This window comes from Grammomys surdaster, unplaced genomic scaffold (assembly GCF_004785775.1).
Source record: "Grammomys surdaster isolate TR1022 unplaced genomic scaffold, NIH_TR_1.0 125793, whole genome shotgun sequence".
NCBI classification, from domain to species: Eukaryota; Metazoa; Chordata; class Mammalia; order Rodentia; family Muridae; genus Grammomys; species Grammomys surdaster.
In genome coordinates, this window is record NW_021620624.1 from 824,357 (window position 1) to 851,803 (window position 27,447).

At 41.5% G+C, this 27,447-nt stretch overlaps 1 protein-coding gene and 1 pseudogene across 1 annotated transcript in view; both read right to left on the reverse strand.

The window, feature by feature from the left end:
* Positions 1-1,392: 1,392 nt before the first annotated feature.
* Positions 1,393-2,537, reverse strand: LOC114640259 (annotated as a pseudogene).
* Positions 2,538-4,381: 1,844 nt separating this feature from the next.
* Ppef2 (protein phosphatase with EF-hand domain 2) overlaps positions 4,382-27,447 on the reverse strand; it is a 30,920-nt gene continuing 7,854 nt past the window's right edge. The window contains 6 exon segments of the mRNA XM_028789202.1: positions 4,382-4,450; positions 4,452-4,479; positions 13,914-14,012; positions 14,695-14,892; positions 16,775-16,994; positions 18,585-18,687. Of these exon segments, the coding sequence (XP_028645035.1) occupies positions 4,382-4,450; positions 4,452-4,479; positions 13,914-14,012; positions 14,695-14,892; positions 16,775-16,994; positions 18,585-18,687 (717 nt within the window).

Genomic DNA, 27,447 nt, shown 5'->3' on the forward strand with positions numbered 1-27,447 from the left:
GGTCTTATGCAAATTCATTCAAAATACAAAGCTAAGTCTCAGGGTGTGTGGAATGCAGGCACCGTAAATTCATGAAGTCTTTCAGGTTTGGTATCATTTTGTAGATCTGTTTTGGGGGCAGGAAACACAACCTGAGTGATTTAACCATTATTTCCAAAAGTGCCCAATGTATTCCTAGGAAGTATTTTACACACACAAGAAAAAAAATCAAGCTCAACATATATATTCCTGTCTGCAAATGGAGTCAGGATTCTGGGTCTTATAGAAGAAAAATACTTATTGTAGTAAAAATAGTTGTATTGATCATAACCCTTGCTAAAGCCAGCCTTAACACTCAGGATCCCCCTGAAGTACTCTGTAAAATAATGTGGTATTCTTTTATATTTCCATAAAATGTACAAATAGCATATGAGCTATACGTCCTCATACAATCTCAAATGTGTAAGTGTGCACGCAGTGAAACCTACCTACTGGTATTACTTTCATCTCTTCTGCCTAACTCACTAACACTGCTTTTAAGTTTTAACAGGTAAATAAACCACTAAGAACTTGTTGTTCACAATGCTGATGATTACATTTTAATACACAAAAGCAGCACTGTGAATTCACAACACGATTTGTCCTGTAGTGTGGCTAAGCCTTTTGTAGTCTCATAAGAGTGACCAAACTGCTTGCTGTTTGCACTTCTAATAAGCACAAAAAAAGCGGGCAGGGAAAAGACCCCCGTGTGAAAATGTAATGCAGTCTACAAAAATCACACTCGTCCCAGGGAACGTTCCTACGGGCTCCTGATTTTGTAATCACTGTGCATGAGACAACGTAGAAAAAGTGCAGGCAAACAACAGCCAAAGTATACTTGTCATATAGTGTAAACCAGAGCACTAGGCAAACTCGTGAAAGGAAAATATACTGCCAAGCTTAGAGTGAAAATGAGAACCATAGCATTTCAGAAAAAAAGAACAACCTTCTGGCTTTGCTTCCTGAGGACAGTGTACCTTCCAGAGAGGTGGAGATTCAGCCATGAGACCAGAGAGTCTCCTGAAGAGTCTTTCTTTCTTTCTTTCTTTCTTTCTTTCTTTCTTTCTTTCTTTCTTTCTTTCTTTCTTTTTTTTTCTCTTTCTTCCTTCCTTAATTATTTCACTTTTTAAAAGTATGATCACGTTGTTCTGATTCCATACATAGGCATTTCAAAGTTCAGGGCAGAAAGCAGGAAACTGAATATTTATGTGGGTGTAAGTTTGCCACGTTTCTCTAAAGCTCCCAGCCTTCCTAAGACTCACAGTGGCAGTCCCTTTGCTGGTGGTTTGGTGGCGGCAGCAGGTGGAGATGGTAATGGCTGACTGAGAACCATAAGGCATGGCAGCAACAGGTCTGCTGGGATGTTTCAGGTGGGTTAATGCAGATGTGTGGCTGAAATGTGGCCTTAATTAGGAGTGAGGTGAGTCACAGCCTTTTGACATAGTTTCCGGGAAAAGTACCAAAGAATTTGGTTCTTCTTGAAGTTCCCATGAACCATCCGTCAGTGCACTTTTCCATGACATCGACGACATCGCTTTGTCTGAGTTCCAGCTCATCTGCATTCCTAAGAGTATAGTTATACAGAGCCTGAAACGGTTCTCCCCCACCTTGAATGTTTTCATGAGAGAACACAGGACGCTGTGGCTTATTGGAGCTTAGACTGTAGATTCTATCACTGGAGTAGCTGTGGGGTAGAGGAGGGTCAGGACCTTTTGTGTTCCTCTTGACAACTTCTACGTAGGAAACGGGGAAGATGCCTTGTCTGTTGGTTCCTGAGATCTTACCTTTGTACCAGTTTTGATCAACTCTTTTAAGAAGAAGAATCCTGTCGCCCTTTCGCAGGGAGAGTTCCATGTTTGTGTCTGCATTGAAGTTGTACTTGGCTATGGCTTCTCCAGTCTCTCCAGGCTGGACTGGGGGTGGTGGTCTCGCCGGCTGCGCTTTTTCTGGGGGCATTAGTTTCTCTACATATGACATTGGGGAAATGCCCACTCTTCCGTGGTGCTCCCCCTCATACCAGTTTTGGTCAATTTTCCTGAGGATATAGACAGTGTCTCCTTAGATGTCTGAGCTTTGAAATCATAGACAGCTTTTACAGGCAGTTTCTCTTTTTCTGGAGTTCCTCTTCGTTCCTGTGGTACACTTCTTCCCAAGTCAGTCAGAGTAGATGAATAACTTCTTGGGGACTCGTGATCTTGTACTCTTGAGGGAGAGGAAGGAGAAGAGCTAATGAAAGACTTCAAAAAGGTGGAACTTCACCCTGGGAGGACTGCCTGGCTGGGGCTGGTCCTGCTCGAACTCTGATCCCCCAAGACCCTGGGTGGGCCCACTGCAGGTTCCCTCTTCCTCTGTTTTCTAAAGTCACTGGCCATGCTTGCAGAGCTGCTGGGTCTTTCCAAGCTTCTGTCTATGGAGGACTGATAGACAGAGACCGGACATCCAAACTCCAGTTCTGAAAGAATACTTAAATTGTAATTATTGGAAATTAATAAAAATTGAGTCATTTCTCTAGGCCACATTGTTACCCCCCGCCTTTTTTTTTTTTTTTTTGAATCTACAAACAAATTTCTATGGTGACTGCATTGGATTACATCCCCTGCAGGGATGTAAAAAGGGTTCTTCTTTTTTCATCTTTGTTGGCTTTTTTTTTTTTTCTTTTAAATCAGACAAGATTTCTCTGTGTAGCCCTGACTGTCCTGGAACTAGCTCTGCAGACCAGGCTGGCCTCAAACTCAGAGAGACCTACCTGCTTCTGCCTCCTGAGTGCTGGGAGTATGTAGCTCTTGACACATAAAATTTCAACCTTCCTATTTGTGTCTTAAAAACATCAGCTAATGTGGAATTAGGATGAGTGAAACTCAGAGCAGGATGGTGGTTTCCAGGGGAATGGAAGCAAGAAGCCTGCGATCAGCTGACTCCTGCAAAAGTGTGAGAAACAGTTCATCTTCCCAGCTCAGGGGCTTGCGTGTGGCTTCAATGATGGGTAGGGTTACAGACACACGCAGACCTCTGCAGCTCACTGACCAGTTAGTCTAACCAAAATGATGAGCTCTAGGTTCATTGAGAATCTCAGAAGATGGCGAGAGATGGAGGAAGACACTTGACAAGTGACACGTGGCCTCTCACTTGCGCACATGGGCACACACACACTCATCACTAGACACACACTCAAGAGAAACGGCTAAGTTGAAAGTGTGGCCTTGTATTGATGTTACCAACAATGGAACAAAAAACCTCTTAGCAACATCTGACACCTTTTTGCAGGTGTGATTTGGCTGGTAAGTTATGTGTGAGACTTACTTAGAAAAAAAAAGAAAGACAATGGGGATGGCCTATGGATTAAGAGCCTGCTGTGCAGGCGTGAGGAGGTATGCTTGGACCCTGACTACCCACATAGAAGCCAGATGAGTTATCAGGGACCCCCTTGTGCTTATTGTAAAGTGGAAGGTGGAGACAGAAGAATCCCCAGAAGCTCATGGGCCAGCTAGACAGGCTTGTGGAACAGTGAGCAACAAGAGACTGTCTCAAACAATGTGGAAACTGACTGAACACCAGCACCCCAAGTTGTTCCCCGACCTCCACATGCACACTCTCACTCTCACACACAGTATAAAAATGGAATGAACGCAAACAAGCTGCAAATAGAGATAGGAGGAGATAGGGTATTCATTCACAATTATTTTAAGTAGAAAATATCTGAAGGTCAAACATTTTTTTCCTATCCACAAAATGATGCTACATCAACATACATGTTAAGGGGCATATTAAAGGAGTTAGCGGTGTCTTTACAGTTATCATCTTGAATATGATATCTGAATTAACTTTCTGCATAATACAAGTTGGTCAAAGTCCAGCAGCAAAATAATGCAACACAGCAAGTAGATACAGTTTCAGTGTGTTATAGGGTAGAGGAGGATACATAAAGGACAAATGATGACAACTTAATCATATAAAACAAGAGACAAAGATGAAAGACAGTCTTCTTAAATAGCTCGGTGACCCAGAATGTTAAATACTGTGCTAAAATGCCATTTAAAACATAAAGTCTTTAAAAATTTTTGTGCTTAAACTTTTTTTTTCATGTTAAGCCATTTCTTATTCTCAATATTGCCACTGTAACTGATATTACAACAGATCACAATGTCCATGGATGCACTGACGTGAAGACATTTGCTTATGTGCAGAGAAGCTGCACATCATTAGCTCACAGTGTGGAAAGGTCAGGTACACTTGGTCTCGAAGGGCTTTCTGTTAGCCAGGTCCTTCATCTTTGTTTCCTGATATTGGATGCAGTGAGAGGTGTTTAAAAAAAAACCAGGAAGGGACACATTGTATACTGGAAAGGGAAATAAACGTGGATTCTTCATGGGCATCGCCTAAGCGACCTTCATCCTCTGTTGTAGAAGTGCCTGAGCCCATGTTGTCGTGAAAAAATGCATCGTGTAATTTTGTTTGCGAGTGCTGTTAGTAACCACAAGAAGGGTACAGGATGGGAGGGAGAGGATAAAGAGCATGTCAGTCCCATCAATGAACATATGGTCTATTCTAAGGTCCCAAGGTAGCCTGCTATAGATCTGAACATTTTCAGAGTTCAGGAGTCATGCAGACTTCACCACCTAAGATCAGAATAATTAGATGGACACCTGCCTCACTACCTTTGGCCCTGAAGTCCTTTTCTTTTCAGGACCTGAACACATCTCCCCACTGAGTCTCCTCCAGAGGACGTGCATACTATACTCATTACCTTATTTACAAACAAACATAGCAAAAGCAATTCAGTTACATTAGTTAACATTTTCGTTTCAAGCTTAAAGGGTCAAAATAAAAACAAAAGCTTTGTTGGAAGACCAAGCTGGACTTTCCTAGATGGTTCACTCTCAGGGTGCACAATGAAGATGTTGCCTTCCACTGTCTGTTTCAATCAGAACTCGGGTTGTATTTGATAATCATGTCTTACTGAAAGGGGCTCTATGCTAAAAAGGAGGCCATAAAATACTTACGAAATGCAGGAGAACATATAACCATATGTATGTGTATATATACTCTCCCCTATACACACACACACACACACACACACCTACATGTACTATATGTGAAGCTGATAAATATACTGAAGATGGATATTAGGATCCTTAGCAAATTAAATGATAGTTTTAGTGACAGCTGCTAACATTGTAGCATGAAAAATAGATTTAAAAAAATCAGACAGGGTTTTGCTGTTTTGCGAAGGTTGGCCTCAGACTTCCCCTTCCTCTACTTCAAGAGTGTTGGGGTTAGAGGGAAAGCACCCCAACTCTCACTCTGTTTTTTTTAGGGTTCATGATCTGTAACGTCACTGAGATGAGAATTGTATTTTCATTCACTGATCTGAAGGGCAATATGTGGCATCAATATGTGATTTGAATAGAAAGCTAGCGATATCTTCCAAATGAATTAAGTCTCTTTAATATGTGCAGAGAGAGATGACGCCAGTGATATGATTCTGCCATCAAGGGCAGCATAAGATCAATGAGCTAGGATAAAGGGAAAGGATAATCTTATCAATAATCCAATTCTCACAAGGTATAAAATAATGCTTTTTAAACAATATAGTCTAGGCACTCTACTTAGCTATAAAAATGTGGAAAACTTTAAACTGAGAGAATTTTATGTAGTGACAGTTAATCATTTGAATAGATTTATAGTAAGACTTTCAAGGAAAACACAGACATAGCTCTGAAGCAACAATATCTGTCTTGAGACCCTGATAAAAAGGTAGGTGCAAAACAAGCATATTTTATAAAAAGCAAACTGCTAATGTCTTTCTACTTAGGATTTCCATATTATCAAGATATTAGTAACTACAAAGCCAAAATGAATATCCACAAAGGATATTTTGGAGAAACAGAATGTGTGTGTGTGTGTGTGATTTTGATTTTTGGTCACAACCACCCTCTGCTTGCCAGTAATGGTGATAATTTTATGTCAATCAGCATCAGTGCCAAAGTGAAAGGGTGAAGAAAACATGCCCACACTTATCAGCTGCTGTGAGCAGTCTTGTAAGTGGACAGTGACCTAGTGCCTTGAGCTAGTTAAGTATTAGAGAAACTAATACTGTTACTGTTTTTATTTGCTATATCTTGGGACTGGCCCTTGGTGTCTTTTTGCCGGCATATGAAGTCACCCTAAGTCCTCTGCACTATCACAATGGTCCCTAAACCAATTTCTGTGTCTCTATTCTCCACTGAAAAGAAACTATGACATGCTGTGAAGCATACGATTTACACTTAAGACAACTGTAAAATTATATGCATGTATACCGGGCCTCATGCTAAGATTGTATGCATGTATGCCAGGCCTCATGCACACATACACAAAATAGTTAGTTATACCCCACTCTCAGGAATCTTTTCTTCAGAGGTTGGCTTTGTTTATTAAAAATGTATCCATAACTTACATGTCATAACAGCATCTAAGTAGTGACAGCACGCATCTCATGTCCCCCTCCTGATTAAACCTATTGTTTTTCAGATCCTTTCCTCTCATCCACCACTATGTAGACTGCTCTACACAAAGCGGCCTCTTAGTCTATGCCAGCCTCACTGGCATCCTCCGGCACCATGCCCTCAGTTTCTATTTGTGGGTCCAGGATCACATTTCCTTTGTGCTCACAGCACCCCTCAGCAGGGATTTCTTGTCTTTCTTTCCTTTTTCTGTTTTGAACCCCCACAGCCCTCATTTCCTGCAGAGTGTGGCTCCCCACATGTAAGCTTCTGATAATATGGGGGCCTGTGGTCCAGCTCTCTCCACCCTCAGCCACAGCCCTGCACCTCCTGCTTGACCTGTGGGTGGTCAAGGCATGCTATTATATTAAGCCTTTGTAGACTTACAGATTAGACTCCTGCTGTAAATCATTACTCTTTAACTAGAAGGACTAATTGCAGAGTTAAAGCAATGAAATTATTCTGTCAGGATACGTTCAAAGACAAAGTACTCAAATGTAAAATGGTTAAAAATTTTACATATTTACATATCTTGCTTGCCAAACAAGCAAGATACTTAGTTATCTCATTGCAACTTAGAATGGTGTGACGGTGACCCTGCAGATGTGAGAAAAGACATGCTTAACTTTAACTGAAGTTGTTAACAGTCTCAAAGCAAAGTCTACTGAAGTTACTTTATTATGGCACTGCTTTGAAGTTTCCATCTTTATGCTGTAGATTTTTAAAGAGACTTAAACTCAATTTAGGGGATGTTCTAATTCACGGGGCCCAGTGGATTTGATTCAGTTTGTGTTTCATAGCTGTGGATTCCCATGAATCTTGATAGGCACAAGGAAGTTTGTCTGCTTCAGCTCTCTAATGTTTATATACTTGTATGGAAGCAGCCGCACTTTCAAAGCATGCTTATAGCTAACTAGGAACTTGGTTCTGAGTCCTTTGCACTGCAGTTTAATGAAGTGGAATTTTATAGCTCCTCTGCCTGTTCAAGTCCCATGGGATGGTCAGGACAGAACAATGTTTGACTCTAGGCCCACTCAATACCCTATGTGAATAGTAAGCAGCTACTCTGTCTGCTAAAGCATCCAGTTTACAAGACTGTGTATTTGAGGAGTTTTAATCTTAGGAGTTTTGAACACATTTAAAAATGTTGCATTGGTCTATTTTGTGTATTTTTGCTTTCGATGCATGCAGAGGCGTGCTATAGACAGTGCCATAGTAGGTACAACTGAGTTCATAAGATTCATTTCTTACTGCAACTACTGGGGAAAGTGATTTTTAGTATAAGTTCAATATGAGCAGTGATGCTCATCTGGAGGCACATTCTAGCATTGGGCATACCAATCCGCTCTGATTGTAGGTAGTAGCTGAAATAACTCATCAAATGTAATTCATTGAAAGAAGGGAGAGTGAGCAGCGGTTTCCAGTAAATGCTGACTGAAATTCCCTCTGTTGCAGGGATTTCTGAAGACTTAGATGACATATGGAATTAGAAGATACATCCCTGATTTGGCACAGAAAATATCGAGATTGTGAGATCTTTAAGGAATTTGTGATCCTATCTTCTTTTGAACCATTACTTTTTACTGGAGTTACAGTATTAGCTCATTTATTATAATGAAAATAAATTTAATCTGATTTTGAAAGACAGATTCTAAAGGATATGGAAAAAGTTAAGATTAGAAGAAGTTGAGTTTATAGAAATGTAGGCATCTTACTGGTCAGAAGTTCAATATTTTTCAACATGTGATACAACAAACAATAATTTATCTGAAGGCAGAAATAAGAATCCAGTGACTATAGCTGTATCTTTCAGAGAAATTCAGGTGACTTGAGGATAGATATCACAATTCAAACTGACCCCAGAGCACAGATGAAGGACAGAAACTTTTGGGAATGGTTCACATCAGTAAGTGGAGTTATAAATGCCTGAGACCCCAAGACTTTCAGATTTCCCTTCTGCTAACTGGAAATGAGGATGATATTTGACCACACACCTCGGGAAACTTCCAGGATTAAATGAAAAACCTTAACACCAAATGCATATTTACTTTGGACCATTTTAGTCTCAAGTCTTGAAGCTGGTGAATCAGAGGACAAATAGAAAGGTGACGCATCTTATCAATAGGCTGGATCCAGAATTTGTAAGTGTCAAGAGCAAAGCACCTCTCTGTCAATTACTAAATTAAAATTGGTAAGCGAAGGTACCTTTGTGCATTTCCCCTGCCCAACAAATCTTTTGAAAGACATTAGCTACAGACTTGAGATCTTTTGCATACATTTGAATATGGAGTAATTCCTAATAAGGAGTTTATTAGCCATGAGCGCTTCAGTGATGTCTAATACGGAGCCCGGCATGCTTGGCCTACGAGGGAATGCCGACTACCACACCCTCCAGCCTATGCTGCTGTATCCAATATCCCAGACTTTGGCTAATTTGGCAAACTTATCTGAATGTTGAACATTCTGTCAGTGTATCTCAGTATCATCCATAACTGGTTTTCTAGAAAATTTTTACTTGAGAAGGGTCCTCTACAGAAATTCTCAGCTAGCTTTGGTAAAACTGCAAAACTGAACAGATAACAGTATTCCCGATGTAGTGACAATGACCTACCTTAGTAGAAAACCAATAACAGCAAATAATGAAATATAATACAAGTTAAAAATGCTTCTCATCACATCCAGCACTGTGATTACTCATAAAAGTCTGATTGGGCTTAGGTACAATATAGGATTTTTCATCTTTTGTGAAAATAAAAATTCAACATGTTATTCCTTATCCTTCTATCTCCAATATAGAGATATGCTTAACTTTTAATGTAATGAAACATGCAATATTTGCTCATAACCATATGTCAAGGTACATGTAGCTATAACACTACATTTGGCATAAATGTTACATATAAAGTATAAATATTAATCATTTAATTTCTATTGTAAATTTTATCTGAGTTCTTAATTATTTACATTTTAGGTACTATTAACACCCGATGAGATTAAGGAATGGGCTTTAAAAATGGAGAAGCCTTCTACATCAGATAAGATAGTCAAATTTAATAAAGGAAAAATATTGCTTTGCAAGAAACATAAAGTGCTCATCTTCATAAATCATTGTGCCAAAAATGTGACAGTATCTTGACGATGAATAGCAAGAGAGGATGGTCATGATGGAACTTATATTAAAATCTGATAAATGTGTTTAAAGGCAAAGTTAGCAACATATTAGTTTTCAGTTTTCAAAAAATGTGGCAACAATTTGCTTGTTACTAAGTCAGTTCACAAAGGCTAACTTTTTACTGAGTGATTTGCTTTCAAGGTGCACATGCAAAAATCGGCCCAATTCATTAACCACATGACAGGCCGTGACTGAGACACACACATGAATGTGATCTGTGAATGGAATGCACGTTTGGGTGAGGGAGATTCTTAGGTGAGAAGCATTGAGTGCCCAACAAAAGGGGATAAGACAACAGATTCTCTTGCACCCTAAGAAGCATCCTACCACCAGCATGAATCTTGTGAGGGATCTGCCCAAGTGTCTTCATAAACATTTATTGAAAAACACCCTATGTTATAAAGGGAGCTCAGAAAAATTAAGATTCTCCTGGTTGGTAATGACTGTTATGCTATACCATTTAGACTTTATGGAATGAAGTCTTTTTGTGAACTAGTGAGGCTGGAAAAAGACCTAATCTGCCAGTTCAATGCAGACAGATTAGCAGGGAGTAGCCATGACAGAGGCTTCCATGTACAGGCTTTACTGGCAAACAAGAGAATATTACAGTCTTAAATAAGCACAAGAACTTCATTTGTTAACTGCTAAAAGGGACGTTTCTGTCTTTATAGTTTGAGGCTGGTCATTTTGTTATGTTTATGATGCTCAAATCTTTCCACAGATAGTCTTTTAGAATTAAAACATTAAGAATATATTATATGTCATGTTCATTTAGAAGTTCCCCTATATCTGGAAACGTTTTCCAAAGGTGTTGAATTTGTTCTCACCAAACTCGTATGTCCTTGTTTAATACAGGCAGTGTGGACATTACTCAATGTGAGATACCATGCATGGTCACAGCTTTTCTTTCTAGGGGTTTTAGCATGTGTCCTTGGTACATATATACAAAAGTAAAACTATGACATCAAAGCTAGGTCAAAGCAACTGTCACTTGGAAAGGAAAATACATTGTAAACGTTATTTCACTGAAATGTTGCAAAAACATGCTAATAGTGCTGTCTGCATGTTAAATCAGGTTGGATTTGTGTCCCCATGTGTGTCTCCTCCATAGTGGAGAGCTGACCATCACTAGCTCACACAGTTAAAGGCTCTGATAGGGAAGTGTAGCTAAGTAAGAAAATATATTCCATTAGTGGGGCTTTATGAATGCGTTCTATTCTACTTCTTAAATATACATATTTTCCATAGCAAAATTTGTAGTGTTTATGAGATAAAATGAATCACCTCAGCTAGATTCTGTGTATCTCACACAGTTGAAGGACATCCAGGTTGTTATAGTTTATTTTTCTGAATTGTCTGGAACTTTTTATTATATTATTATATTCATCTAACAGATAAACTGTATTGCAAAGCTACCAAGTACATAATAATGACTGTTTTAAAACTTTTATGATTCTTACAAAAAGGAAATACTTTGAATGTTATAGTGGCATAAAAACATTATTTCTTAATAACAGAGCAAAAATACCAAATATGAAACTCTAAAAATAGAATTCTTTAAATATATATATATATTCATTTATTGAATTGAACTCTGTGAAGTATATAATTTTTCTAAAACAAGGGAAATAAAGTACTCCTATAATTTTAACATATTTTAAGATCTCACTAAAAAGATATGATTGGTTTCTAAAATTATATGTACTGTAGATCTGAAGAATTCACTGAAAAAAATGATGTGGAGAGAGACAAGCTATGCAGCAGCACTCATGAGCGCTGGTACTGTCCCTGTTCAAAAGACTTAGTGTCCTGAAGCTTTGAGACTATGATACAGGGTCAGGACAGGAGATGCCTGGCAAGTGATAGATTCTTTAAAATCTTAAAACTCTGGAGATTGAATAAAAATGAAGTCTTATAATACAGGCTACAGTTCCAGAATGTAGTAAGCTTTGAGTCTTATGACAGTATCATGATGCTGGTAGTTGCTTACAAAAATTGATACCAATACCAAGTATTCCAGAAGGTTCTCTTAGGGGCAGGCAGGAAGGTTTCCTGATAGAACTCTAAGAGCCCCTGAGGCAGCAGGTCAACAGGGAACTGAGTTTTGTTTCCCAGTTGTGAAGGGGTTACTTCATGCCAACATAGAATATTCTAGATGGTGGCAGTGGCTTATCTGGGTGGGAGTGGAAAGTATCTACTCAAACGTATGCTATGCTGAGGAGTCTTGCATGCACCCAGGGCAGAGTTAGTGTCCTGCTTTCTGTTGAGAATGGGCGACTTTTGAAGTTTCCAGGGGAGTTGGTAATGCTGTTTATGCAAGTGGTCTTGGTGGAAGGCTTGAAAGATGTGGTTGCTGATTCTGGATTAATTCCCAAGAAGCATCTGATGTTCCCATAAAGTCTGCACAGTTCCTAGTGCAGACAAGGCTAATCCTTCAGAGGAAGGCCAGCTTCCCCAGAGATTCTGAGCTTCAGTCAGATGGGGTCTCTCTGCTCCGAGAGAGGTCAAGGCACAATGGCTCTAGGACTAGATTCTGGTCTACTTGGACATTCTCTATGCCCTCACTGTTAATATACATACATGTGTATGTTTACAGTCTTTAAGAGCCCAAGTTACTCTACCCTCCTAGAATAATGTAGTTGGAAAAAAACTAATATCTAAGTAAAATACCAGCCTCACGTTTAGATTCAAGGATCTGACTATTCCTTTAAACTTAGATTTCTGTCCTGTAGAGGCAGAGCTCAGCAAGTGATCAAAAAGCAGCAGAGCACACAGTGGGGGCTTGTGTGGGGACTGGGTAGCTCTTGGAATTGGGATTGATATGGATGCCATGCAAGTAGGTGCCTCAGTGACAGCCAGGATAAAGGCTAGCTCAAGACTGCAGAATTCAGCTCACGGCCATGACAGAAAGAAAACAAAATCTGGTAATTCTCCTACCAATTAATTGAAATTTGGTTTCAAAATGATTGAAATCAGCTATGAGACTGATTTCATTTTGGGTCTGGTAAACAGAATGAACATTTGAACCTATCTACTGAGAAGATTCGCCTCTCCTTGACAACCGATTGGAGCCACCAGTTCGAACCCGCCGAGACATAAGCATTCCAGTTTTACAGGAACTAGATTGTTAGAGAAAAAGCAGGTCATCTCTTTGCAAGGAACAGTCAACCTAGACAGAGGAGAGTGGTGACCTCACTTTCACAGGGGACAAACAAACAAGGGGGAGGACACCCTGCACTTGTTGGGTGATGGGACTGGTCAGGAGCAATGTGAAACCACAGAGTCTCTGTTCTAGCTACAACCAAAACCTTACCTGTAGAATGCCTCTAGGGCTGATATAGGTCTTCACCATGGGCTTATCCACCATGGATGCTCTGTATATAGACCAGCATAGATGATTATTTTAGGAGGCCATTTCATTTTGTAAGGCAACCCAGATTGTTGGACCCTGAGATCCAAACCAGGAAGACGCGCTCCCACAGAAACACTCACGGACAGGAGGCTCATTGCAAAAGCAAGAGGTTTATTGATCCAGTGCACTGGGGTTTCCCCGCATGCAGGCTAGAGGAATCCCTGAAAGCTAAGAGCAGTTTTTATACAGTTTTCACAGGGTTTATGAGGGCAGTCTTACAATCACCTCTTAGACAATGCTAACCACAAAGGCTGACCTCAAAGGCTGCTCCAACACCAGGTTTCTTGGCAACTCATTTGCACATTATCTATGACAATGAATGTTAGCTAAGTTTATCTTACCACAGCTCCTGTTTACCCAGGTTTATTTTGATAAGGGCCCAGCTTCCTGATAACCTTTCAATTCTCTGATCTTTTGCCCTTCTCCTGGATTGTGTGTGTAAGTCTTTGGAATGTGCTTCTCCCAGAACATGTCTCCGGAGAAGTTAATTTTTAAGTTTAGGCTGAGACCTGAGATTCCTTCAGGAATGTTATTTCCCATTTCCCCAAAGACTTCTGTTTTGTTGAATTTGATCAATCCTGTCAACCCTTAAATAAACATTTTACTTATCGAAGCTTTCTAAAGCCCACCAAACTACATTCAGGGCTTTGTTACACTTGATTGTTGACTTGAACCATAGCCTGCAGTTGCTGAAAAAGTGTTAGCCACAGTGGCCCTGTGGGGACCTTTTCATAAAGTCTACTTCTTACTGAATTAAGGACCATGCCAGGTAAAAGGAACTTCAAACCTTTCTAAAATGGATGGAGGACGCTAAGTAGCAGATACTCACAGGACATCCTCCACATGGTCCAGAGCCCGTTGATCATGGCCTGTTCTGTTGTGGCATGGTTGCCACCAGTGCAGTGAAACCCCTTTCATCCATGCTTCTCTGGGTTACAGACAGAAGGACACAGAGGCTGAATGTTTAGGAAACCGTTTATGGTAAGGAGGACCTTTGTTCTGGTAGGTGAGCTTCAGATTTCAGATGCTTTAACAGGCTAACTCAAGACAAGAAAATGTTGCACATAGGATTCAGATCTGCCTAGTGCCTAGTACTTGTTTAAGCAGTATTAAATCAGTGTCTTAAAAGGCAGGTAGTAGTGGTCTATCTTCCTTCCTTCCCTTTCTTCTAAGAGTATCTGGAAGAGCAATGTGTTTATCAACAAGCATAAAATGCTTCCTGTGACAGACCCTGTGCTAGAAGCTGGGTAAACAAGGCCAAGCAATGGTGATATGAATGCATGTTCTCCAGATTCCCCAACAGTGGCTCCAAACAGAAACTCACTGCTGCTGTTCTCTAAAGGATCAGAAAGACTGTTTAAAGGAAGAAAGACATGTACAGTGTCTTTGCATTTAGCCCTCCATCCATTCCCCCTTGCTCTTCTGCCTTGCTTAGTTATCTGCCTCTGGACCTATGGAAAACAGCAATACAATGTTGGTGGTATGGGATGTCTTGGCTCTGTCACTGCCTAGGTTCACGGCATTGACCCAATAACCACCCAGCTTCCGTGTCATGCTCAGTGAGTTACTGAGCAGGCAGGAGGACACGCATTTCCCTTAATGTTGCTTACAGGGGGACGTTGTAAGACACCCGCTGAGCTTGTGTAAAGTCCTTCAGCTGGTGATGAGCTATGACGTGTTAGGTTATGCCATTGTTCACGCTGTACTGCAGCAGCACTGCTTTGTCTACGGTGTGGGGGCCGCTGAGGTCACTGTTGCAACTGTCTGTCTGTGCTGTGCTCCCAATTTGCAAGACAAAGATAATTTTCCTGAAAAAAAAAATACAGGGGAATCAACTTTAGATGAGAGTTGGAAAACGTTTAAGGAGGAGGACGCTTTTAATCTTTGTTTTTCCTAAAGTCCATAATCCCTGGGGCCATAATACAGTTGGGTCTTCCATAAGTTCCACATCTGAAGATTCAATCAATTACACACCGAAGATATTCCAGAAAAGCATGTTATTGAATGAGTACAGCCTTTACCTACTTTGCTATTCCTCAAGCAACCTAGTGTATCACCCATCTGCATAGTCTATACATTGTACTGGACACTGTAAACCACGATCTAAATCACACAGAAGCATTAGCACAGGCTAAAAGAAAGTCCAACATCAGAGAGAGCTGAGTATCCAGGAGGACCCTGGAACTAATCCCCCATGCTTACTAAGGGCTGACTGTATAATACAAACCGGTAAGAATAAACAGCTCTAACTTTCAAATGTGTGTCCCTTTTTATGATGCTGGAAATTTGTTTAGAATATTTTCTCCCAAATACCCTTTGTTCTCTAAACAGTAATCCAGGCAAAGCAGCCGAGGACACAGAACACAAACACAACATGTATACTGTATGCTTATTTATAAATGGCTCCAAGCTGAACAGCAGCTGGACAAGGATAAATCATCATGTGTATTTCTGGAAAGTTTCTCTGGAGATTAGATGAGGGAAAGCTGGAGCATGCCGGTTCAGGCTCAGGCCCGTCCTTCAGATAGATGCCTCTTTGCATTCCACAGACATCTGCATGCTTAGAAGACATAGATCTTTGTGTGTGCATGTGAGTGTATGCCTGTGCAGTGTGTTTCTATGCATTTATAAGGGTGTGTGTGTGTGTACATATGTGTGTGGAGGCCAGAAGTCGATGTGAGCTGTCTTTGAGAGCTTTTCCACCATACTGTTTTGAGACAGGGTCTCTCACTGAACCTGGGATTGACTGATGCAGTTACACTGGCTATCTAGCAATGGCTGGTGTCCTTCTGTCTCTACCCTCTAGTGCGAGGATTATAGGTGTACCTCTACAGTTGGCACTTTATGTGCATTCTGGCTATCTAGACTCAGGTTGCCATGCTTTCAAGGCAGACTCTTTATCCACTGAGCCAACTCCTCAGCCTGCAGACATGGATTTTAACATAGAAACATCTCCCCATAAGGTTACTAGTGCCTAACAGAGTGATTACATTTAGAATAAATAAGGAATATATATATTATTTATGTAACATGGTGCGCAACTGTTCACTGACTATTTGCATCAGTACATGGGAGTCAAGGAAACCTGACTCTTCAGGTTAATCACCACATTCTGTTACTACGCATCTAGCCCTCAGATAACCATGTGGTTTCTGAGCTCTTGCCGCCATTCAGTGGGTACTCTAGTCCAGGGCTTTGTGGTCCCTTTAAACCTTCACATTGTTACCCATACTCTGGCTCTGACAGAATGGCTGAGGATGGGAAATGGGGAAGAAAGTCAGCCCTGTCAAGGTCCTGTCCTGCGTCACTTATATAATAGACATGATATATAGTATACAGTTTCTGCTCATTTTCTTCTGCATTAATAATAAAGATCTTATCATCCTTTATTTCTATTTGTTAAACTTACTGGGGCTAAACATAGGTATTTGCATTTATAAACTTTTTCATATTATATTTATTTACGCCACTACTATGGTTGACATGTTTTATCTATGCAGCTAGTATGTGTGGGAAGAAATAACAAAGCCAACTATCGTAATTTTACACAATGATAGCTTTGAGTTGTTAAAACATACAATGATTCTTTGATATTCAGTCTCCCTTGCTTAGTGAACATTGTTGCATGAAGTCCATGATCAGATCTGGGCTTGTGATTAGTTCTGTGTCTATGGCACAGGGTTTGCTTACCTTGCTCGAGGGAGATCTAGTGGCTTGGTGGCAGCTTGCCTTATCTGACAACCATTAAAGTAAAGTGAGTCTTCCTGGGCATAGGGCACCAGCTGCCCACAGCTACTTCCGATGACACCACCCTGAATTGTTTCCCAGTTGGCTTCAGTGACTCTTGCTGATTCAAAATTATCTTTAATGTAACTAGGAAGCTCGTGACTGAAGACAGAGCAGTCGTTACCTGGGGGAAAGGAATAATCACAGAGATTGGAATTAGTTGGAGTAAACACAATCCTCCAAGAATAAGAACAATATTCAGTTTCAGGTTTGAGCCAGTCTTAGGCAAGAACAGTTAAGTACCAGGCAGGCTCGCTCCCAGAAGCAATTATTTCTCTTGTATTTAGATAATTTTTGGCTTATGTTGAGACAAATCCTATTACTTTTGAGTCAATGCTTAAATACGTGCATGTGAACGCATTCACTGTTTGTGCCAATCTATTGTTTAAAGGCTACAGCATCTGGTCAGGCTTGTGGGTTTACCAGTGATGGGTCTCAGCAAGGAGCTTTCTTCCTGGTATTGGAGGCCAATCTAATTTTTTTTTCCCCAGTTCGATTTTGCGGAAAGTAGGTATGCTGTGTTCTTGTTCTACATCCCGCTCTCTACTTAATGAGTCCTGAGAGCAGAGGCTATCTCCTAATTCCTTGATGGATTCCAGCACCTAACACAACTCTTGGGACCTTTTCAATACTCAGCAAGTATGCTGGGATAAATACATGAATAATAAATACACTGGAAATGTCTCTCAGGGGCCATAAGGTGAGACTGGTGTGCCAGACACTAGGCTGGTGAATGCATGCATCCTTACATTTCTTCATTTCTTACATTTGAACCATACATGTTTACTAAATGCCCTAAATAATTCAAAATAAAAAGGCCCACTTTTGTTGGATCAGGCAAGAGGGAAAATTCCAGACAGCCAGACCTTCTCATGAGACATTTGATGCATTAATTTGCCCAAAGTTAAAGTTCTTCAGCTAATAGCCAGGCAGCCTCAGCTGGTCTCGGCAGTAGTGGTAACAGGGGAGCAGGAGGCAGGGAGTAATGTCAACAGCAGAGATGTGTAGGGTCTACATTAATCACATCCATTCCATCTGGAGGCAAAGACAGCACCAAGAAAGAAATCCCTGTTTAATTCCAACATATATATTCTAACATCGTGTTCTTGGGGGAAGCTGTATAATTTTTTATCTTATTCAGATAAACCTCTCAACTGTGAGAACTGGCAGTGTTGATTGGGAAGAAAAATCCAGGACCTGGTCATTTTTACCAGCTCTGTGCTTTTAACAAATATTTAACCTCTAAGCCCAAATTATACAGCATGCATAAGAATGGGTTTAAGTAACTTCTCACTAGAAACATACACAGAATCAATTGACTTAACATAATACAATTAAGTTATCATAGAGATGGTGTTAGACAGCTATCTCAAGGGAAACGCCCCATGCCAGGCTCCCTCCACCACTGCTAATGTGTTTTAGGAGTTCAGATACCAGTTGGAGTATATTCAGATCATCTGCCTATTACAATTGAACAGCATGAAGCAAATAGTTAGAGGCATGAATAAATTACTTATTTATCAGGTCTCTTTAAACACAGGTTACTTAGATGACTGACTCTAAAGACTGGGTATAGTTTATGCAAACAGTGAAATCAGGGTATTGTAAAGTTCAACGATTTCTCAGCTTCAATTAATAAGCTATGAAGAAGTAATGGTGAGTGTGTGATGGTAGAGTTTGGAGCCTGCTGAGGAGTCAGCCCCACGAGACTTACCTCTGAAGACAACACACCTTGAGGAGACGTGGTCCGGCAGCTGGATGGTGATCCTTGTCCAGCTTGAGCTGTTGACAGCATTATAAATCGTGGCTTCATGGAACTGGAAGGGGGAGCAGCCAATGCTATTGGAAGGGGAAGGTAGGGACTAGGTCTGCATGAGCTGCCAGGAATTGGACCTGTAGCAATAAAAAAACAGAACTGCATTAGACAAGTCAGAAGTAGTCCTTATACTAAGTAGTCCTTCTGTGATTAATATGTCCTATCCTTCAGGATAGGATTAAATCATTTTATGTGAATTTCTTTTTTAAAAAAGATTTATTTCTATTTCATGTGGATAAATGTTTGCTTGCATGTATACATGGGTACTACATGTGTGCGGTTCCTGCACAGGCTAGAGGAGGTCAAGTATATGGGTGTTCTTTGTAAACTAAAAATGTTTTTGAGATATTTGAGATTGCAATTTTCCCAGTCTGGAAGTATCATTTTAGATAGCTTGGTATCATAGCCATTATGGGATTAAAAAAGTGGAGAAGCTGAGAATTCACGATTTTAAGGTATTATCTCCCCTAATTTAACTAAGACATCGCATTACATGAGTTTGAGCAAGCTAAATTGGCTAAAAATATTATAAGAAGAATTTACGGAAGAAAACTGAAAGTATCTAATGCAAAGCATGCTCACTGTTTAACAGCACTTATCTGCTATTTGGAACAGAAAGATTAAAAAAAGTATTACTTAGATAGTCATTCTTATGGCTGTTCCTCCTTTTCAGCATTATCTGCAATTAAATGTTTGAACTTTAATAATGCATGAATGCTATAAAATTTGGTGACTCAAATATAAGTTCTAATTGTTGATTTATTCAACAAGTGCCGATATTAGAACAAGTTAGTGCTAAAAATTTCAGGCATAACACTCTTAAATGAGACAATTATAATTCAAGGTTAGAATAAGAAGCGTAGTCCAATAATAACATGTTATAATAATATATTAATAACAATATTAGTGGGAATCTAAAAGACACACATAAATAAGTAAGTCAGAAATAGTGAGAGTGCAGCTGATTAAATGAATTGGAAATTGATTCATCCATTAGGCTCGTGAGAGCTGACCCTGAAGGATGGGGAGCATCTGGAAGGCAGAGGTAGCAGAAAGCTGAGGTTGGATGCAAGTGGAGAGGGAATGGAACCCTGCAGGATGAAGCAAGTGAGCTGAGCTGAGTTTCACAGGCTGTGATAAGCCGTTGATCTTAACCTGCTGAGAACAGAAAACCATCGAAAGTTTGAGGAGCAAAACAATAGACCAAGAGCCAAGCTACATAAAGCTCATCTGATTCTGACATCAAAGTTAGGTAGGAGTGGAGAAACTGGGTGCCAAAAGTGAGCTTGATGGGTATCTGTTGACTTAAAAAGGGCACACATTAACGGTGCAGAGAAGATCTGATGGGGGGAGGGACATGTAGACGTAGAATTAGAGGACACAGGCACTGAATACAGGTGAAAAGTGACGACTTTAAGACATTTAAATCTAGTTAGTGGTAAAAGGTGGCCTGACCAACAGGAGTTGAGGACCTGGAGCAGGAGGGACACTGTTGAGTTTGCCATGAGACATACTAAGAGCAAGTCAGAAATGTGTAGAAACTACTAAAATGGAGGTAGTGGCTGGTGATAAAGGAGGTAAAGGGAGCTGCGGTCAAGCTTGATGACCTGAGTTCAATTCCTGGGGTCCCCGTGGTGTGGGGAGAGAACTGGCTCTTTCAAGTTGTCCTCCACATGGCCCTCCCAGTCTCCTAGCACGTTAACCTAAGGTACAAAACATTATGTAGAGTTAAAAACAACAACACCTAAATTTAGCAAGGGTTACTGGACCTAATTCTATTCCAGGAGTGCTATTGTTATGAAGATCTCTAAATATGAGTTTGAATGTTTTACAAAACAGTATTACTGAATTACAAGTGTTACTTTTCCTGTACTCTCTAAATAGAGCCCTCAGTTAAATGTTTTAATAAAAGTTAGGCATGGTGGCACACACTTGTTGTTCTTTCACTTGGGAGGCAGATGTAAGAGGATCACAGTTCAGAAAGTGAAGCAAATTAACAAAAAAAATGAAAGGAAGAATGTACTAATCGGTAGAATGTACCAAAACACTGAGTATGAGGTGTGTACCTGTACTCCCAGTGCTCAGGAGCTGAAATAGGATAGTCTGAGCTAGCCTGAGCTCTATAGTAAAACCCTGCCTTGGGAATAAAAGAAAGACATCAAGACTTCTGGCCAGTAGCTGTGCTCTAATGTAGTATTAATAATTTATTATTAATAACACCATTAGCAATTATTACTTAGAAATTTACCATGCATTTCAAAGAGATTTCGTCATAAAAAACTTTTTAAATTATGAAACTTTATTACATGGTTGTGGGGAGCGTGGGTGCGTGGGCCTGGATCTCTGTTGGGCGGTGTTGGTTCCCGCACATCTGTCACGGCTCAGAGAGGCGGAAGTGGGAGAATTTAACTGGGTTCCCTCCACGCAGCACCGGGTGGATGCTGCGGGGCTCCTGTCCTGGCATGACAGAATCTCAGTCTGAAGTTTTGCGGGGGGGGGGGGGGGGGGGGGGGGCTCTTGAATTGGGGATTCCTGGGCCAGGAGGCGGATGGGGACCAAATGGTCTCAAGCTCTTGGGCTCTCTGACACCGTTGAGAGGCAGTGGAAGGACTGAAACTGTGGGCGTGGGGGCATGCCCAGCCCGCATCCAAGACAAATGAGGGAGAGAGAGAGAGGGAAGCCCGGACCGCACCCCGTGGAAAAGGGATTCTATACTTTACTCGATTGGCTGAAAGGCGGCTGCTCGGCTGGCTTGCTTGAAGAGGCGGGCCTTCGAGGTGGAATGCAGAGAGGACCTCAGGGTGGCAGACAGTGGCTCATTAAAGGCCTTCTCCACTGTTCCCCACAGCGGGCCCCAAAAGACACAGGGGAATCCATGGTTACAAACGGCTTTATTTTCATAGCGGATGGTAGTTGAATCTGAATGCACCTCCCCCCCCTCTTAGGTCAGGGCAGACCTGACTTAAATAGGGAGGGAGGAGGGCCTGTGAAAAGAATACGTAATTAGCTACACCCTCTGGCCTTTAGGTATCTCATTAATATGGATATCTCTTGAGGCTGAGGCCTGTAGTCATGCCCACTACTGTGCTAGGTGACACAGACCTCTTGGGAGGGGCTGGATTGCCCTATGTGACTGAAAATCACGGGTCAATGGAGATCTTAGACTGCGTCAGGAGCCTGGAATCTGGGAGCGCGGTGGAACAGATGCCCGTCCCTCACAGGCATGGACACCTGTTGGGTCTCTGGGCTTTTTCCAGCCAGCGCTTCTACCAAAACCGAATCCATCCTATCACGGTCCCACACATGGTCATCCTTTGACCGGAACTCTTAGTCAGTTCTCATTCCAAAGGGCTGAACTAGGTTTTCTAAAAGTTTTCTAAAAGCCCAGTAAGCCACTTTGTTGTTAGAAAGTCCTTAGTCCTGTTCCCTGAGACCACTTGCTGTAGAAGGCCCATATGGAATATAGTTTCTTCTTAGAAAGCCCAAGAAAATCTCCAAGTGTTGTAGCTGGGTGGAACTGTGTCTGTCTTGCCACCCTTTATTGCTTTCTTGTTTAAGGCTTCGGGAGTTTTATTACCGCAAAAGGCCAAAGCTATCAGTTAGAAAGCAGTGAGGACAGAGTGGAGAGTTGGACTTCTCATCCTTTTTTTGTCCTGATTTTCTAAGACAGAATTTCTCTTTACAGCCCTGGCTGCCCAGGAACTAGCTCAATAGAACAAGCTGGCCTTGAACTCACAGAGATCCACCAGCCTCTGCCTGAAGAGTGCTGGGATTAACAGTGCTCTCCACCACCCCCTGGCTTAGCCTTTGAATTCTTAAGCCTGGGGAGCAGTGGTGGGGCTCACTAGTTTTCAGCTTCATTTCCTTTGTCTTCTGGATAATGTCTGTGCTCTTGCAGTCTTTGCAGATTCCTGAACCAGGGATAGTAATCAGCATTCATGGCCTTTTGACCCTCCTTCTCAGGATTCCAGCTTTCTCTCCTGACCAGAAATGCTCAGCCTGGACTCATTCAGAAAAGGTAAGAAATGAACTGAATGAGATTCCATGCCTCTCTTCTGTGTGATTGGACACTAGGAAGGTTGTGAGCGCACCTCTGCAGTGTGCAGTCCTCTGACCCTCTCAGAGTAATTTCCCAAACCCTTTTCCTTGCCTGCCTTAGCTCAGAACTGATGTTGCCTCTTATACTGGATTTTGTACATGTTTTTGCCCTTCTCCCAAAACGCTTCTTCCTGCTTATTCACTGCTTATCAACATCCTTCCTGATTTTCTTTTTTCCTTTTTTCTTATCTTTTTTATTGTTGCGTATGTTTTTGTGCCTGTGTGTTTGTGTGTCTGCCCTGGCTGTCCTGGAGCTCTGTCGACCAGGCTGGCTTTGAACTCACAGAGATCTGCCCGCCTCTGTCTTCTGAGTGCTAGGATTAAAGGTGTTTGCCACCACCACCTAGCCTGAGGGGTGACATTCTTACTGCTGTCTTGTATAAGGCAGTGTGGCCTTAACAGAACACCTGGACCTAGATTTCTGGTTTACATGATGGTTTTATACTCACTGGCTGGCTGGGGGTCTTGGCTGAATGACTGAGCCTCTCTGGGTCCTGCTTCTTTATTATGTCAATGGATGAAATAAGCACCTTTCTCACAGGATCCCAAGGATCAGATGAGTTAATACCTGTAAAGACCTTAGAACAGGGCCTGACTCCTTATAAAGGAACAGTCCCCATTATCACTAAGTAGCTACAGGATAGAGTATGGTCTAATTTTGGATCTGGTTTTCTAACCAAGGGAATGTTAAACATATCTACCAATAATCTTCTTGTTTTGTTCTGTTCTATTCTATTTTATATGGAAACAGTGTCTTGATAGTAGCTCAGACTTGCTCTGAACTCTATGTCATAGCCCAGGCTGGCCTTCCACTCTCTGTGAATTTTCTGCCCTTTCTTGTGTATTGAATATTTGACTGGTTTTTTGGCTATATTGTCACAAGAGCGAAGGCTTAAACACCAAGCTCAGTTTTATGTAGTTAGCACATAACTTTTAAAAGACACTGGATCAGGGGTTGAATGGGTAAAAGTACTTGTGGCATGGATTTGATGACCTGAGTTTGATCTCTGAAACCCACATAAAAGTGGAAAGAGTTGTGCTCTGACCTCCACACACAGTGTGGCATGTATGTACCTACAGACAACATACATGTACAATTAACTTAAAACAAATAAAACCCCTGTATTAATATCTACAAAGAAGCACTAGATCAGTAACAAGAATTCACATTTTTTTTTTCAGCTGCACAGCAGAAAGCTTTTGGTGATACTGTAGGACCCTAAGAACTTCTTTCTAGTAGAGTAGTGTGACCAGAGGGTGACACATGGTGTGTGCATGAGAAGATGCTCTGGTCCACCAAGGCAGGCGGCTAGTGTGATGCTAAGACTGTATCTGTACACTTGGATGGAACAGGCTTGCTGAGGCGGTGCGGGGGCGGAGCTCCAAGCTGCTACGGATGTTTAACTTTACTTCAGGTATCTCAAAAGTTTAGAGTTTCTTATAAAAGTAATTTGTGGCCAGGTGTTGTGGCTTATGCCTTTAACCCCAGCACTTGGGAGGTGGAGACAGCTGAATTTCTGTGAATTTCAAGCCAATCATGGCTATTATAGTGAGACCCTGTGGCAAAAACAACAACAAAAGGTAATATGTGGACTGCAAAGATGGCTCAGCAGGTAAAGGTGCTGGTTGCCAAGGTTGAACGCCTGAGTCTGATCCCTAGAACTCATGGTAGAAGGAAAGAATGGATTCCACAGAGTTCTCTGACATGCACATTATGGCATATAATAATGTACACGTACACAAATAAGTAAGTATAAAAGTAAAATTTAATGTAATCTGTAGGCTCTTGTTTAAGTAGGATTTAGTCTCTCTTTTTTTTTTTTTTAGGATTTAGTCTCTTAAATGAAACATTCCGTGTGACAAGTTGATCACTGTAACATTTCAAATTATAGTTGTATTTATTTGTGTTCTGTGGCACACTTGTAGAGGTCAGAGTCAGTTCTCTCTTTCCGCTGTGTGAATCTGGGGATCGAACTCAGGTCATCTGGTCTACAGGTCTAGTTCTTAGGACAGCCAGGGCTACACAAAGAAATCCTGTCTCAAACAAAAACAACAAAAGACTAAAGCAAATCATAAAGGATGTGTGTTCAGACTCCTAGAGAGGTCAGATGTGATGACAAAGACCTGTGATTCCAGCTCTTGGCCCTAAGAGTTCAAATTATCTTTGGTTTCATAATGAGTTCAAGGCTAGCCTAGGCTATTTGATATTTTCTCTTAGAAAAATAAAACCAAGCAATCATAAACTTTATAAAGGGTAGATGTAGTCTGAGGGCTTCTAGAGAGTCAGAAGGGATCTTCTAGAAGGATGTTTCTAGTGTGTCTATAAGCCAGTTACAGTATAGCATTGATGCCCTGGTCCTCAGAACCTGGGATTGGTTCTCCAATATTTTTCTGTGGTCCACTTGGATTATCAGGGTGAATTAACTCAGTACTGTCCACTGTGAAGGGTGAGAACATGTCACCCTGTATGTTTTCTCTCTCCCTAGATCCGACCCAGCTCAGGGAGCTTCCCACACCCCGCCTTCCACCCATGTGTGTCAACCCTGCCCCTGGAGATAAGAGAGTAGAAGCCTTGCCCTCAGTAAGAGCTTGGCTGAGATGCATGGGTAGGTGGGTGGCAGTGAAACCCTGTACTGGGGGTATGCTTCTGGAATGTGAGTCATGAGGGTGGGCTTGGCAGAGAACACAGACCCCAAGTGAGAAAATACTTGTAATAGGTTTTTCATGGTCCTTGGTTATGTACCTTGGACGATACAGTCTCCGTGGGCCTCCATATGTGGCCTGAAAGGAATGTTAGGAAGAGTTAAGTTGTTAAGCACCAGATGGAGAAGCTTCTAGGCTAGTAGGAATTCCTGGGCTCTTCTTGTTCAAATGGTAAATGCTTGAAACAGTGTCAGAACAGAGCCCTGACCCAGTCTGGTACCCTCCATCTTGGATGCTTACATACTATCTTCCCCAGTACCTCAAGACACTTTACTGTCATTAAAGTCTACTTGACAATTCTTTGGCAATATGGCGTATATTTTTGACAGGGAGGAATATCTCAATACCCAGATGAGTGATGGATGGTTCACCTCAGGTCAACATGTATGGATAGGGTCAATAGTCAGAGCACAGGAGCATCTTTTCTTTCCCTCAGACTTAAAGTCTTTTCTCCATTTGCCAAAACCAACATTCCTGGTGACCTTTTTGTCTTGACAGGCTCTCTCCTCTGCTGGGACTGCCTTTTCATATCTCTCTGCCTACTGGAAAGAACAGTATTTTAGGTCACAGAGTCTTGGCTACATCTGGAATGAGCCTGCTTAGTTTAGTTTCTGTACAGTGCTTTGAAGGTCAAGAGCTTAGAAAAAGTGTGGGAAGCAGTTTCTGTGGGTGTGATGCCACCATGTTTCCAGGCAGTTTCCAGTTCATTGCCCTCTGCTCTATCACAGCCCTGACTTCTGGCAGCAGTGTAGTAGAAATACATACTTGCAAACCTTCTGACTACCTGGCTTAGGTTTTAAAGAAATGCCACCCTCTACCATTGCTAAAACAAGAGTTGATTGCCCTTTTTTTAAATTTTCTCGCTTAAAATGCCCTTCAAACACAACCGCAGTCTGACGAAGGGGTGAAACGAGTTCTGAATTGTTTGGAAGGGGCAAGAATGCTGTTCCCTTCCTCTTCTCCCCTAGTGTACAGAACCTGGGTATGGCAGCACCTGTTCTTAGCAATACAGATCGAGGCTCGGAGGTGATTCCCTAGGCAATGTCACAGCATTAAGTTGCCATGCCACCTGATAACTGAAAACTGCAAGCCTCAAAGCCAATCCTGATTCTAAAACCTCATGCTGTTGGATATGTTCGTAGCCATTGTAGTCACTCAGATTTGGGGCAGCTTGGCTTGTGGTAACAAGTTCTGAGTTGTTGAAGCTTCAGGAAAAAGCCATAGAGAACGCTTTAGCAGAGGTAGCCACATGGGACACTTGGAGAGGAGATGCATGGGGCTGCCCTGAAAAGTCAAGGGTCTAATATGAAAAGAATGAAAAGTCTTGGTTTTCCAGGTCTCTATGTCCAAATGACAATATTAAATGGACAATAGAAAGTTATTGTTCATCAGCTGTACTCTGTTCCCTGTCTCACTCTCCACCCCCTCTGCCAGCATGCAGAGCTATTGTAGGCACCTGAAGGGCAGACACAGTCTCAGGATCCTTTTCACATCTCCTTAGAATTGACTTTGTACATGGCAAGAAAGCACTGTCAACACACATGGATTAAAACTTAAAGACAATTTACATGTGAATTATTTGGGAAGAAGTGGTGCTAAGGGGCAGTGATTAGAATTATCTAGATCAAGGATGGCAAAAATGCAGCACTAGCTGCCACCCCCACTTGTGTGTCCATGGCAGACATTACTAATGGTTTACAGAACACTTGCTCCCTGAGGCCAGCTGGGAAGCCTCAGCCCTTCCCCTACACTCTCACCAGTCAGTAAAGCTATTCAGCTTTACTGAATTGTCTGGAGGGAGGAAGCGCTGGGCTTTGGAAGGAGTTTACCTTATATTGTGTCTCACTTCCTTGGTGAAGCCGTAGCTGGACACAGAGGCAAAGCACACATGAAGATGCATTTAGTGACAGAGGTCACGGAGCAGTCATATTTCATAAAAATGCTTATTCTAGTTTTGTGC